The sequence below is a fragment of the Trichoplusia ni genome, chromosome 15 (genome assembly GCF_003590095.1).
Source record: "Trichoplusia ni isolate ovarian cell line Hi5 chromosome 15, tn1, whole genome shotgun sequence".
NCBI lineage: Eukaryota > Metazoa > Arthropoda > Insecta > Lepidoptera > Noctuidae > Trichoplusia > Trichoplusia ni.
Genome location: NC_039492.1, coordinates 9,391,892 through 9,404,223, shown reverse-complemented (window position 1 = coordinate 9,404,223; position 12,332 = coordinate 9,391,892). Strand labels below are relative to the sequence as shown.

Sequence of the window (12,332 nt, the reverse complement as noted above, 5' to 3'; positions counted from 1 at the left end):
TATTTTGGCACACAGCTGATTATGACAGCTGTCAGTTTTGTTTGTGATTGCTCAACAAATCCAGAACGAGTTAATTTATAATTTCTGCAGATATCCAACATTTGAAATGGATAATTTCATGAATCATAAAAGGAATACAATATACGTTGCGGCAGAAACGTAGGCCTTATTTGTGGTGTTACACAAGTTTAAAATCAAACTCATACAGGTATGCTATGATATGGATCATTCATCCTAATAAAAAACATGATATAAGCTCTTATTAGTCGTTAAGCAAACAAGAAAATAATTTCAAGTTCACAGTTAATATAAATATAGCTTGACTTGATACATATTGTCAGTAAAGTTATTGTTCGTTTCTTTTGTTTACTGATTATGTCAGAAAGTGTCGAACGATCTACCACCTTTACTGAACAAAACGTAGGTACATACACTATTTGATCTCGTATGAAAAGAAATGGAGACACAGTTACATAGACGATTCCTTTTTTTATACCCTCATAGTATTATCACTTACCAATATACCACCAAATTCAAATTCCATTCACAAACCAGAGTATAATTTAACTACAATAATATCGACGAGCCCACGTGATTGGCATAAATAACAAACACGCCTAAAGCATAGTAAATTACAAAAGCTGGCACACATACCATGGTATTACAGATTTATTTTAGAAGTTTTAATATTGGAACGATTCCAATTTTTGTACTAGTGTCCTTCCTCATTAAGAGTAGCAAAAAGTATTCTTATTGTCTTTGGTAATTAGTAGTTTGTTCTATATATTAAGGTGAGTCCTAAATATTAGAGATAATATTAATTATTTCAGCTAGAAAAGTTTGTCCAATAATATGGACTAAATAAAATAAATTATGTAATATATCTATCTATTTAAATATTGCTCCAGATTATTTGTGGGTATATGCTGTGCTATACATGTGTATAGACATTTAATTTTCGTTTACTGTACAATATGTGACAGAATAAAGTTAATTATAATATTCATTTATATTGTATTTTCTTTGTAATACATTTTCAATAACCTTGATAATTTGATACACTATAAGTTTTAGGAAATGTGATCGAATAAAGAGTTTACGTCTCAACAATAGTGTTACTTACATAAATTTCAAAAATTATCAAATTTAATTCTATTTAAATTAAAAGTTTGACCAACCCTGCCATAAGACCGAGAACATTTTAAAAACACATAAATGCAATATGCATTACAAATTAATTCTAAAATATTTATACAAGCCATAATTTTATCAAGATACTCACCGAAGCAATAAAAATGTTATTAATATTGGGCAAAACATCACATTTAAACGAAACACACATTAATTTAGTTTTAAATTTATGAAGTGTTTTATAAACAAGATCCTGTTATGATTACAGATGCCAGAACTAACTGTTACATCTGAGATATATGATGAGTATGATTATAGAACTAAAATAACACCAAGCAATGAAGGAAGTAAGTACTAAACTTACTGTTTTATCACTTTTATTTGAAGATCTGAAAAATTAAAAACAGTTGATAATGAGTTGTCACTCACTCGTACTAAGTTTTTTTTAATTTACCGTCTATTAGAATATAATTCAAGTATCATTATGATGTTCACAAATATTCAGCAACATACCAAAATGGCTAAACACAAATCATAGAAAAAAATGTCGGAAGCCCGCCTCTCGAGAGCGAGAGGCCGAATTTACTTCTTGGGCCTTCTCTAAAATCTCATGTTTTACTCCTCCATGATTTAGATCAGTGTTTCGGAAGGCACGTTAATATGTGGGTCCCGGCTAGTTTCATACATCTTTGACAGTCATTACTGGTAGTCAGAAGCTGCAAAGTCTGAAAGCTAGTCTTACTGATATCATTTTGCCCAACCTCCACAACCCTAACTGGTTTGTAGAGGTCGGATAGGCACTCACTCCTTGTAAAATGCTGGTACTTATCTGCATCCAGTTAGCTGGAAGCCGACCCCAACATAATTGGGAAAAGGCTAGGCTGATGATGACCTCGGCGTAGTTTTAGTATAGCAGCTATCAGCACTTATGAAAATCGTTGTTTCCAGATGTGATATCAGAATTCCCATTTTTACTACCTAAGAGTGGAAGCAGCGCAAGGTTCGATGAGGATGAAGACCTGGACGTTGAAAGGCCACAAAAAGAAGTTATTAGAATAGGTAAGTGACATTGAAAATTTCATTGCTTTTTTGGAACTGGTAATGCACGGTAATTTTCCGGAACTATTCCTCTAATATTGGGTACAACTAGTTAGTTGCGTTGCACAATCTGGGAGCCTACCAGTAGATTCTATACGTCTAGGACGACGTTCCGTAATAGGAGACCGTGGGACCCCAACGTGCTTGTAGGCATTCCGGTTTGTAATACTTGGATACTTGGACGTTTTCGAAAAATGAACTGGACATTTAAATATCACAATTTTCTGGGTAAAAAATCCTCCTGAATGTTTATATTATTTCAGAGCACAGTGCTAAAACAAAGATAGCACTAGTCGGTCTTCAAGTTTGGCGTGGAGCGTTTCTACTTGGTGACTGGCTAATTCACCTCGGTTTAAAGGGAGAGCTGGCCAGTCAGAATGTTCTGGAACTTGGCGCTGGTACTGGACTGACTAGTTTTGTTGCCGCCTTGTATGCCAAAAAGGTTGTTTGTACAGGTAAGAGTTTTAATTTAACAATACCTACATTTTACATAACATTACCTTTCATTTAACAAGCAGTTTCTGATGCACTGATAATGGATATTTATCCCTGACGAAATGAGCAAGTATCGTATCGTAACTATCAAAGACTTAAAAAAAAATGATTTTATGATATTTTTTTCAAATAGGTAAACTTATCCAGAAGATCATCAAAATGTCAGTTTTTAAGTGTTGGAGGAAAATTTTAATATTTTTTTTCTATTCCAGACATCGACCTCGGCGGAATTTTTGAGCTTATCAAACTGAACGCAAAGTACAACAAAAAGTTTATAAAATCCCAGTTTAAAGTACTGCCACTAGACTTCACCGAGACGTCTTGGAGTCCTCCATTACTAGATGAAATAAAACAAGCAAACATCATTATTGCGGCGGATGGTATGTAGTTTTTTTTTGTTTATAAAGCAAGCTGTCGTCATGCACTGTCGAACCCCGAGTTACTTTTTAGCACAAAACAAGTCTGTGATTATAATTTGTCCAGTGATTGAGGTTTCAAATGCTGTTTTCCCATTCTAATCAGCAGAATGAACGAATCCTTCGCAATGACACGTGCCGACTGTAATATGGTATTCGCTCTTTCAGTAATATACGACGATGACGTAACAGCGGCATTCGTGTCAACTATCCAGAAGATTCTGAACACGCAGCCGCCAAAGACTCTGTACATAGTGCTAGAGAAGCGATACGTGTTCACGATAGAACACCTCGACTCCGTCGCCCCCTGCTACGAGACATTCCTCACTCTTCTAGACAAAGTCAAGACAGAAAACCAACATTCCACATGGGAAATAGAACAGCTACCTCTCGATTTTCCAAAATATTTCACTTATGACCGTGTCAAAGACCTAGTTTTATGGAAAATTACTTCTAAGCCAATTTAAATCTTAGCACAACTTAGCACAATTAAATATCTATTTTTGACGTAAGAGGTTTTATTAAAACACACCGCAAATAAGAATACCTTTATTTTAATTTGGTTTCCCGAATGTCACACAATTCAACGCTACAAAGTAAGCAATCGAATTGATCGGATTTTAAATAAATAAACGTCAGACAAAACGCAACTTCATAAATTTTAACATCGTACAAATATATTGTGTATAAATATAAAACATTTCCAATAACTTATACCATGTTTTTGTTCGAACTTTCCTAAGGATACGGCGATAATAATCTCACTAAAGACAAAACTTCAGAAATTATAATCTAAACTTAAAATTATTTCTGTGTGGGCCAAAATTCGTTGTATTTTGTGAGGAATGTTTTCCTTAGTTCGGAGTTTCTCGCTTGTTGGTCCTTCTCCTTGCTGAGGGTCTCGACGCTCTGTCCCACGCACAGGTCCCCCGTGAAGTGAATGATCACAACTTGCGTGTTAAAAGTCACGTTTTTGTCTGGGCTTTGCTTACTGTAGTTTGATTGAGGACCAAAGTCCATTGAGAACGGCAATGTGAGATCTTCTGGGGACAAACATATTCATATAGTTTCCCGTAGTTTGCCGATATATTGGGCACTGAATTAATGATCTCAAGTTTGAAAACAATATTAGCACGTGATAACACGGATCCCATGGGGCGATGCCAAGCAATACGCGTGACTAAGGCGTAGTGATAAATAATTATATATCCACCTCCGAATAACGAAACTTTAACACAAAAATTGGGCACTTGCTTCGTAGAGGTTGATTAACAAACGGTTCGGTTACCAGTGTTGTATTCTTCCGCGCCCTGTACAGACGAGTCGCCGGTGCACTCCGGCCCGCAGCGGCCGTCCTTGAGTATCCCTCGCATGGTGGTTAGCTTACTGATGGCTTTCTCGCTGCTCTTTATGTTCTGCTCATTCTTGTGTTTGTCTATGTTGCGCAGAAACTTTTTCATCTGGAAATCAAACGTTTAAATAGGAAGGTATGTGTTGTTGTGTTTCTTAAAGTTATGTTTGTTTTACTCCGTAAGTATTTTATTACTTTTTTTGGGAATATGAAACCCAGTATTGTAGTTACATCGTAGGTGCTTTTTAACCACGAATCTCCCATCCACAAACGACACATGTATTACATTTTTTTTGTAGATCTGCCATTGCCAGCTTCGGTTTAGTGAATCGCAGCAGTGAGTGAGGCCGCGCTTACAAACCTGCTTACCCTCTGTCGATTAACGCCTTCTTATTTCAGGAAAATGTACCTAAAAGTGCAGTACCTACTATAGATAAAATATACATATCTCAGCATTTGCGTCCACAACTACTTGGAAACTCACCGTCTTTGAAATTTTCTTTGGCGGATCTGGATAGGACATCTTTGGCTCGCCCGGGTTACTCCCGACTACGTACAGTGTATTTTTAGGGATGTCGAAATCAGAATACACTGATGGTTGCCCTTCGACGGGATCCTTCTGCCTCGAACCAGTTGACGACTTACTGTTCGTCGGCATGTATGACGATTTCTCTGCGTTTTCTGATTGGCATTTTTGTATTGTTGCTTTATTTTTGTTTAAGTTTTTTTGCTTCCTCTGAACGGGTGAGTCGTCCTCGTTAGAGAGGCTTTCTTCAGATGTCGAAGGGAACACCTCGTTGAGGCTGAGAACTTCCAAGTTACACTCTTCGAGGTTCGATGGATTGTCGACGTCGGCCACTTGACATAACTGGTCGGTTGAATGTATACTTATGAAAGACTTTTGTCCAGAACACAAACCACCCAAGGTGTTTGAGGCTGATGGTTTCTTTGAAACGGTCACTGGAATTATAGAAATCATGATGGTGGAATAACTGATGATGTAGGTAAGTAATTAGTAGGTACAAAATTTAACACATATCGAATTAAAAGACTAATAATAATAATGAAAGTCTGGGCCATGGGTTGAGGTTCCGCTTTTTTTCTTAATTACCACCGTGGGTGTATAAATGTGGTTGCCGATATTGCACCTTGTGATGTATTAAGTAAACTCACCAGCGTATGTGCAGCTCTCGGTGGCGTTACAACTTATGACTTCTCCTACAAATAAACATTACTGTCATTCACTGACATACATGAAAATATACCAAGGTGCGGTGAACTGTGCGGAAAAATTACCTTCATCCTCATTTTTGTCGGTTGCCTGAATGTCTGTCCTACTTTTATCAGATAATTTGTGTGCATTCCTCGAATGTGACATATTTAACAACAAATTTCAGTTTGTGAACTTTGTCAAATGGCTTTCCATTTTTCTCTTTATTTGGTTACCCTTGACAGTTCTAATTTTAATATTTTCGTCAGCTATGAGTTAACTTTACATATGAAACCTCATGTATTGTAATCTGTTTACTTAATTGTCAGTTGTATTACTAAAGACTAATTAACATACTAAAATAAAAGTGGAAGGCGTCATAAGTAAAACATTGCATTAAAAATAATTGGTATATTTCATTTCATCATAAGTACAATTTACTGAATATATAATCAGAATGGAATAATATAAAAATAACAAAATAGTGTCATTTAAATCAGCACTGCAAAATGGAATTATGATAACATAACTATAATGTAAAAATATTGAGTGTTTATTGTATAATTATATTACTATTTGTAACAGTCTAGAAAGGAAGTATGATTTAAGTTAAGAGTAAAAAACGGTGTTCATTGATTAAGATGATAATTGGGTTTATTGTGAACACTCTGATGATTAGATTACTTGTGTGGGTAGTAAATTGAGACGAAGTATATAAGGCATTGCAACCCTGCAGTCTTTTGTAGTAATTCATGCCGAATAAAACACTTCAAACAATATTCTTCTTTTACCTAAGATTTCAACATTCAAATTTAATATTATTTCCTAATTAAATAATTATGCTAGACATATTCAACAAATTGTTGTGATTTTGTATTTATTGATCAGTCAGGTGATGTTATCTAGTAAGAAAAGCCTTAAAAGTTAACGAGCTGTTGCAAAATACATTGATCTAAACACTTCTTTTGAAGAGGAAGGCACGTCTGCAAACTGGGATGGGTATCTATTGTCGCGTTTAGTACTTAGCTTATGTTAAGGGGGATTCTTCACCTATAATTAAACAATCTTGTGAGAAGAACAAGATTGAATGATCTTTGTTCACATAAAGTCAGAAATACTGTACTTCCTATATACTGTTCTCTCTGTGGACGTGTCATAATTGCACATATTCTAGTTGACTCAAGTATCTCCCGCGCAAATTAGTAACCTCTGTTGAGCTGTAAAAAGATGTCGACGTGACCAAAGGAACAGCCAGGATATGTTATTGCGTGAAAGCTCGCTGCAAGCACTAGCGACATTACTTCATTCTTTTAGTCGTTATTTTCTGTTAGGTTGTTGGTTAGGCCTGACAATGTCTAATCGCTCTTCAATATTCAACGAATTCTAGGCCACTAGCAGTACGAATTCTAGCAGTGCAATTCTAAGTCAAAATGTAATTACCTATAATTTATACAAACTAAAATACTGTGGCAAGGTTCTCATAGCGTGCTTTCAGTCAAAGGAAAAACGGTTCCTACGTTACTGTTATAATGTTATTGCTATGCTTCAAATGATTAATCCAGATCGAAACGAGATATTCAACAACTAGCGCGCCAGCATGAGCGGCGCGACCTCGCGAGATCTGACATAAGAACAAAAGGGAAATTATCGTACGTCATAATTTAGTAACTTACTATCGTCATCCATTTTATGGACATCAATAACTTATAACTAACACATTAGAATTAACGGGCAGTAACAAAATTGTAATTACCTATTCACGAGACGTAAATTTTTTATTATTAAAATGACGACTTTCTTTTGATATGGCGTCCAAGTTCAAATGATTGATAACACGAGAAACAGCTCGTTTTGTTCTACCGATACGTATGTATGCGTTGCTAGACGGAGCTCTTGCGGTCGGAGAGCGAGGAGCGCTTGCGGCTGTGCATTGCGGGCGCGGGCAGCTTGCGCTTGGAGTCGAGCGCGTCCATGCGGTTGGCGTTCTGCAGGCTGGACGTCTTGCGGCGCACGGCGGGCGACGCGTCGGCGCCCAGCTTGGCGGCGGCGGGCGGCGGCTTCTGGTCGCTGAGCGCGGGCTGCTGGTACTTGCCCACGGCGTGCCAGTGCTCGCGCTGGGCCCGCAGCGACTCGCGCATCTTCTCTTTGGCTTCGGCGCTGTCGGCCAGCATTTGGTTGAGCATTTGGATGGTCTGGTAGAGCGCGACCGGGCTCAGCAGCCCGAAGTCGTGCAGCGAACACATGTGCAACACGAAGTTCCTGTACAGGTTCTTCTCGAGCAGCTCCTTGCCTCTCATCTGGAGGAACATTTGGCAAGCGATGGGGATCTGACAGTCGCCGACGTAGTTGTACTTCATGACGTGCAGGTTCCACATCTTCATGAGTTCCTTCTCGCCTTCATTGACGTCGGTGAACTCGTCGATCATCATCATCGTCTTCTGTTGTAGCCACAGCGGGTCCGTCTCGCTCTCCGAGTCGATGTCCAGCTCGTTCGGGTACACGGGTAGGCACGTTATCGTGTGGTGGTATAATCTGAAGGAGTTTGAATAATTATAAGGAATACTTTTCGACCTTTTTTTCCTTCTTAAAGTTTTTACATGTTAACTGACACAAATTGTTATTACCTGTTGTGTCCGGTTAGGTATGGTCGCTGCGCATCGACGAGGTCGGCGTCATCCAGTTCGAGGAACTCGGCGAGGCTGTGTCGTGTGGGGCGGCGGCGGGCGCGCGCGCGCCACACCAGCACGTGCGTGAGGGACGTGCGCCGGGTGGGCCCCGCGCGCGGCCCCGCCCCGGCCCCGGCCCCCGCGGGCCCCGGCGCGGCCCCGGCCCCGCCCGCGCCCAGCGCGTGTCCGGCGCGGCCCTGCGCCGCTATGAGGTCGTGCGGGGAGCCCGTGTATGACCCGTCGTAAAGCTCGTTGATCGATACATCGATACGCGCACCGCCCGGAATAGGCTGGAAAGAAAACATAACTAATTTCTCACATCGATTCCTACATTTAGTGATTGTCCCTTAGAATGTTTTATATAATCGTAAAATACATTAGTTCAATCTATTTTTCACAATCACTAACATAAAACCGGTGCCGGAATCACGAGTTCCGGCACTTACAAAAAAAGGGCAAAAAACAGTATGAATAAAAGAACTGAATTGTTATACTGAACTTACGAAATATGTGAAGTTGAACCGCGAGTGGCAGAGCTTGAGATGTTTGAGCAGTGAGTACAGCGTCCCGCAGTCCAGCGAGCACCACGGACAGTGCAGGTCGTCACACGCCTCCGTCTGCTGTCTGGAGTTGTTGTTGTACAGAAACTGGTATATGATCTGCTGCCGTTTCGATTCGCCTTCATTAAGCTCTGATTTTGATTTGTCGCCTGAAAATGTACAAAGAGAATCAGTTGGTGAAATTCAATAAACAAAACATTTATGTTGCTGTATCAAAGCTACGAGTGAAATTTATTGCTATTTCTGTCTCTTCTTGTGGCTTTAAATGATTGTTTTTAATTATTTTACTAAAAGTGACAATACTATACCATTTTTACTGTCATTGTTACTAGATTTTGATGTGGACTGGCGGTCTTTGCTGGTAGATTCCTTCTTCCCATTTTCGGTGTGTTGGTAAAGCTTAGGTCTGTTCACAAGACCATTGGTGGGCTCTTGACTCCAACTGAGCTTCAGTTTCAATAGAGGTCTAACTTTAAATATGTCAAATGGATTCGCGTCTGTGTGGAGATCATTTTCCTGTAACAAACAAGGTTTATTTCGCAAATTTGAGGAAAGAAGTTAAAATCTGAGGAACTAACTGATTAAAGTAATACTAAATATAACTGTAAAATGATTTCCAATTATTTATCACTAACGATTGTCATAATTAGGACTAAATCAAGTTAGGTCTTCCGCGAAATCCACGAAAGTTCTGTTGCAAAAGTAACTCTATTGACTACTCACATTAGGTATAGTTTCCCACTGCGCCATGAGTGCCTTGTGCGGCGACCTGGCGATGGTCGCGCTCCGGCCTCCCGGCGAGGCGTCGTGCAGCACCAGGTCGTACTCGCCGTTAGTCAGTAAGCAGCGGTTGTGCTTGTCATACACTATCAACTCGCTGCCATAGAACTTTGTCCATTTACCGTCGCTTGAAGAGTTGAGATCCGACGACGATTTTAAACGTTTTGTTACCGGCTCTGTAATTTAATACTAAATTGTAATGCCTAAAAAATAATTGTAAGATAAAGTACTTAGCTTCATACTAAATTAAGCTACTAACAGAACTTACATATATTTATACTTTTGCATTGCATAATTATAATTATATTAACATAAAAGCTAACAGAATACGGGGATTAACGCGAATTTCAAATTCAATCTAAAAAATCGTGTTAATCCCTGTTTTCTTTTATGTTAATATTTAAGCTACTAACAGTACTTATATTTTTCTATCAAACTATATATAGACATTGAACAAAAGAAAACATAGTCAAATAATAACTATAATTGTTCTTTTATCTTTTATCACAAAAATTTTCAGCTAAGAAATCAAATTAACTTAAAATAAATAAGAGATTCTACTACTAACAATACAAAAAGGACAGGAGGACTATACTATATACTACATAATAAACAGCCAATTTTGCAAATTAAAACAAAACATAAAAAGCATTACCATCACAGTCACCATTTGTAATTTCACTAGAACTAGCCGCACCATTTGACGTGCTGGAGCCCGAGGCTCTGGTGACAGTTACTCGTAACATTAGCATGTAGGACTTGACATTTGGCCCCTGCGATGGGCTGAATGTGTCACTGGAGATGCTGACTGCAGATGCCATGGCCGGCGGCTCGGAAGATGATGGGTTTAGTGGTACAGAGCAACTACCAACCTATAGTTAAAAAATAATATTTTATGATACACAACGATAAAGGACATTATGTGTTACACTTTAGTGATTATTTTTTTTTTACCATATGAGAGAAAAGTTAAAAATAATACCTTTAGGGTGATACTTAAGCAAAGTGCAAATGAATACTTATTTTTTTACCATTTCCTTTATTTTTTCTTTATGCAATAGATTCTTTAGGTGTTACATATGTGTAGACTTTCTTTTAAGAATATATAGACCTTTTGCAAACAGCAGTTACTACTAGCAAGAATTGTAAGTACCTAGTGAATTAGCATTATGAAATTCATACATAATGGTTATCAGGGTTCTGTTAAAAGTCAGGCTTGACTTTAGTCTAGATTTAAAATATATGTCTGATCACACCCCTTAACACACATATTATGGAGTGCTTTGATGTTCTACAATTAATAGATGTGTAGAAATTGCCTGCAGAAGCATTATTTAAAACTGAATCTATAGTTGTTTAGTGATACAGCTATGTTCTGTTCTTTTACTGATATTTTGATAATGCTTCCATTGGATTGTATCCTTTATTTGAGCACCAATAGGTGAATTTAAGGTATGACTTACCTAATGAATAACAAGTTATGAAAATACTACACTGACAGGATAAAACTGCTATAGTTAATGATGTCAAACATGTTTATTTACTCACAGACACTTCCACAATAGCTGAAGAACTTTCTTTCCTCTTTTTATGGCATATCTTCAGGAGCAGTGTCTCTACTTTGACCTGGTAGTCCCTGGGATCATCCAAGCTCTTGTCATAGAACCCCAAGAAAGTCAGTGTCATGTAACCTCCAAGACTGTTTGGCTGTAGTTCTGTACTTTTCTTCAATGTTATTTTCTCCAACAAACAGTCCACTTTAAAGCCCACTCGACTTTTATTACTTCTAGACATTCTCCTTTTCATATATGACAACGTTCTATTCAAGAATATAGGCTAAAATTGAAGATTAGCAAATTTTTTATTTGTTTTCATAACAATACTACACTTTTCACAACTTCAAATACGTACCGAAAGCATATTACGAGTCCGTAGAAATCTATATATTTGAGTAGGCTCTGAAAACGTATATGAATAAAAATTATAAGAAATTATTCACAGGATACGCTTACTTACACAGCATCGGGCATCTAACTTACTTTCAAACGCTTGTAAAAACAATTCATGGTCAGCTTGTAAATGATCAATTTTGGAGTTTTTGTTAGCTTCATTGTCTTTATCTCGCTTCTTGGGAGGCATTTTTAGGCTTTTTATCTTAACTATTAGTGAAATAGTGAAACCGCCAAGTTCATCAGTTCGTTGACTTGACAGCGTCAGGTTATGGGGCTGCCATTACTAAGAATTTTACAAAAAATGCATGGAAACACATGAAAGCATTGTATTCTTCATGGGAAGCATCTCTATGATTTTATATTTTTAAATAGTCATCAACATAATCATTTTTATTGTAATTAAATGTTAATAATTTTATTAATAATTTAAATTGAGTAGCTATATTTAAGAAATCGTAAACAAAAATGGCATAAAAAGGTAAAAGGTTTATTCTTTTTGTTCAATCGAAGTTTTTGACCCATAATTTCGGTCAGGCAATGGCAGCACAGAAGCGTAGGCAAAAATAATAACTTAAAACTCATGTTTTAATGTTTTTATAAATTTGTGTATTGTCTGTTTGAATATTTGTTACCCATAATCAAAGAAAGAAAATTGATAAACGTTTTTAGTAAT

The 12,332-nt window shown here is 37.6% G+C and overlaps 3 protein-coding genes across 5 annotated transcripts; 1 reads left to right on the top strand and 2 right to left on the bottom strand.

Annotated features, from left to right (window-relative positions):
* The first annotated feature begins 53 nt into the window (after nt 1-53).
* LOC113501053 (methyltransferase-like protein 22) lies at nt 54-3,647 on the top strand. 2 transcript variants are annotated; one of them, XM_026882038.1, is made up of 6 exons: nt 54-208; nt 1,400-1,478; nt 2,080-2,190; nt 2,493-2,684; nt 2,937-3,104; nt 3,309-3,647. In XM_026882038.1, exons 2-6 carry the CDS (start codon nt 1,400-1,402, stop codon nt 3,605-3,607), a joined length of 849 nt encoding a protein of 282 aa, XP_026737839.1. In that variant the 5' UTR covers nt 54-208; the 3' UTR covers nt 3,608-3,647. The 2 variants fall into 2 exon arrangements, with proteins under 2 accessions (XP_026737839.1, XP_026737840.1); XM_026882039.1 differs by lacking the exon at nt 54-208 and adding an exon at nt 874-1,115.
* Nucleotides 3,648-3,678: 31 nt separating this feature from the next.
* On the bottom strand, nt 3,679-6,025 carry LOC113501049. Of its 2 annotated transcripts, none has more exons than XM_026882034.1 (5): nt 5,788-6,025; nt 5,665-5,709; nt 4,976-5,451; nt 4,429-4,600; nt 3,679-4,183 (listed from the first exon to the last, which is right to left on the bottom strand). In XM_026882034.1, the coding sequence occupies exons 1-5, from the start codon at nt 5,867-5,869 to the stop codon at nt 3,945-3,947; spliced, it is 1,014 nt and encodes a 337-aa protein (XP_026737835.1). In that variant the 5' UTR covers nt 5,870-6,025; the 3' UTR covers nt 3,679-3,944. The 2 variants fall into 2 exon arrangements, with proteins under 2 accessions (XP_026737835.1, XP_026737836.1); XM_026882035.1 differs by having other exon boundaries at nt 3,679-4,180.
* Nucleotides 6,026-6,107: 82 nt separating this feature from the next.
* On the bottom strand, nt 6,108-11,960 carry LOC113501045 (polycomb protein suz12-B). The gene is made up of 9 exons (XM_026882023.1): nt 11,747-11,960; nt 11,619-11,665; nt 11,256-11,543; nt 10,363-10,579; nt 9,651-9,883; nt 9,236-9,443; nt 8,871-9,076; nt 8,326-8,657; nt 6,108-8,233 (listed from the first exon to the last, which is right to left on the bottom strand). Exons 1-9 carry the CDS (start codon nt 11,844-11,846, stop codon nt 7,582-7,584), a joined length of 2,283 nt encoding a protein of 760 aa, XP_026737824.1. The 5' UTR covers nt 11,847-11,960; the 3' UTR covers nt 6,108-7,581.
* Between the last annotated feature and the right edge of the window lie 372 nt (nt 11,961-12,332).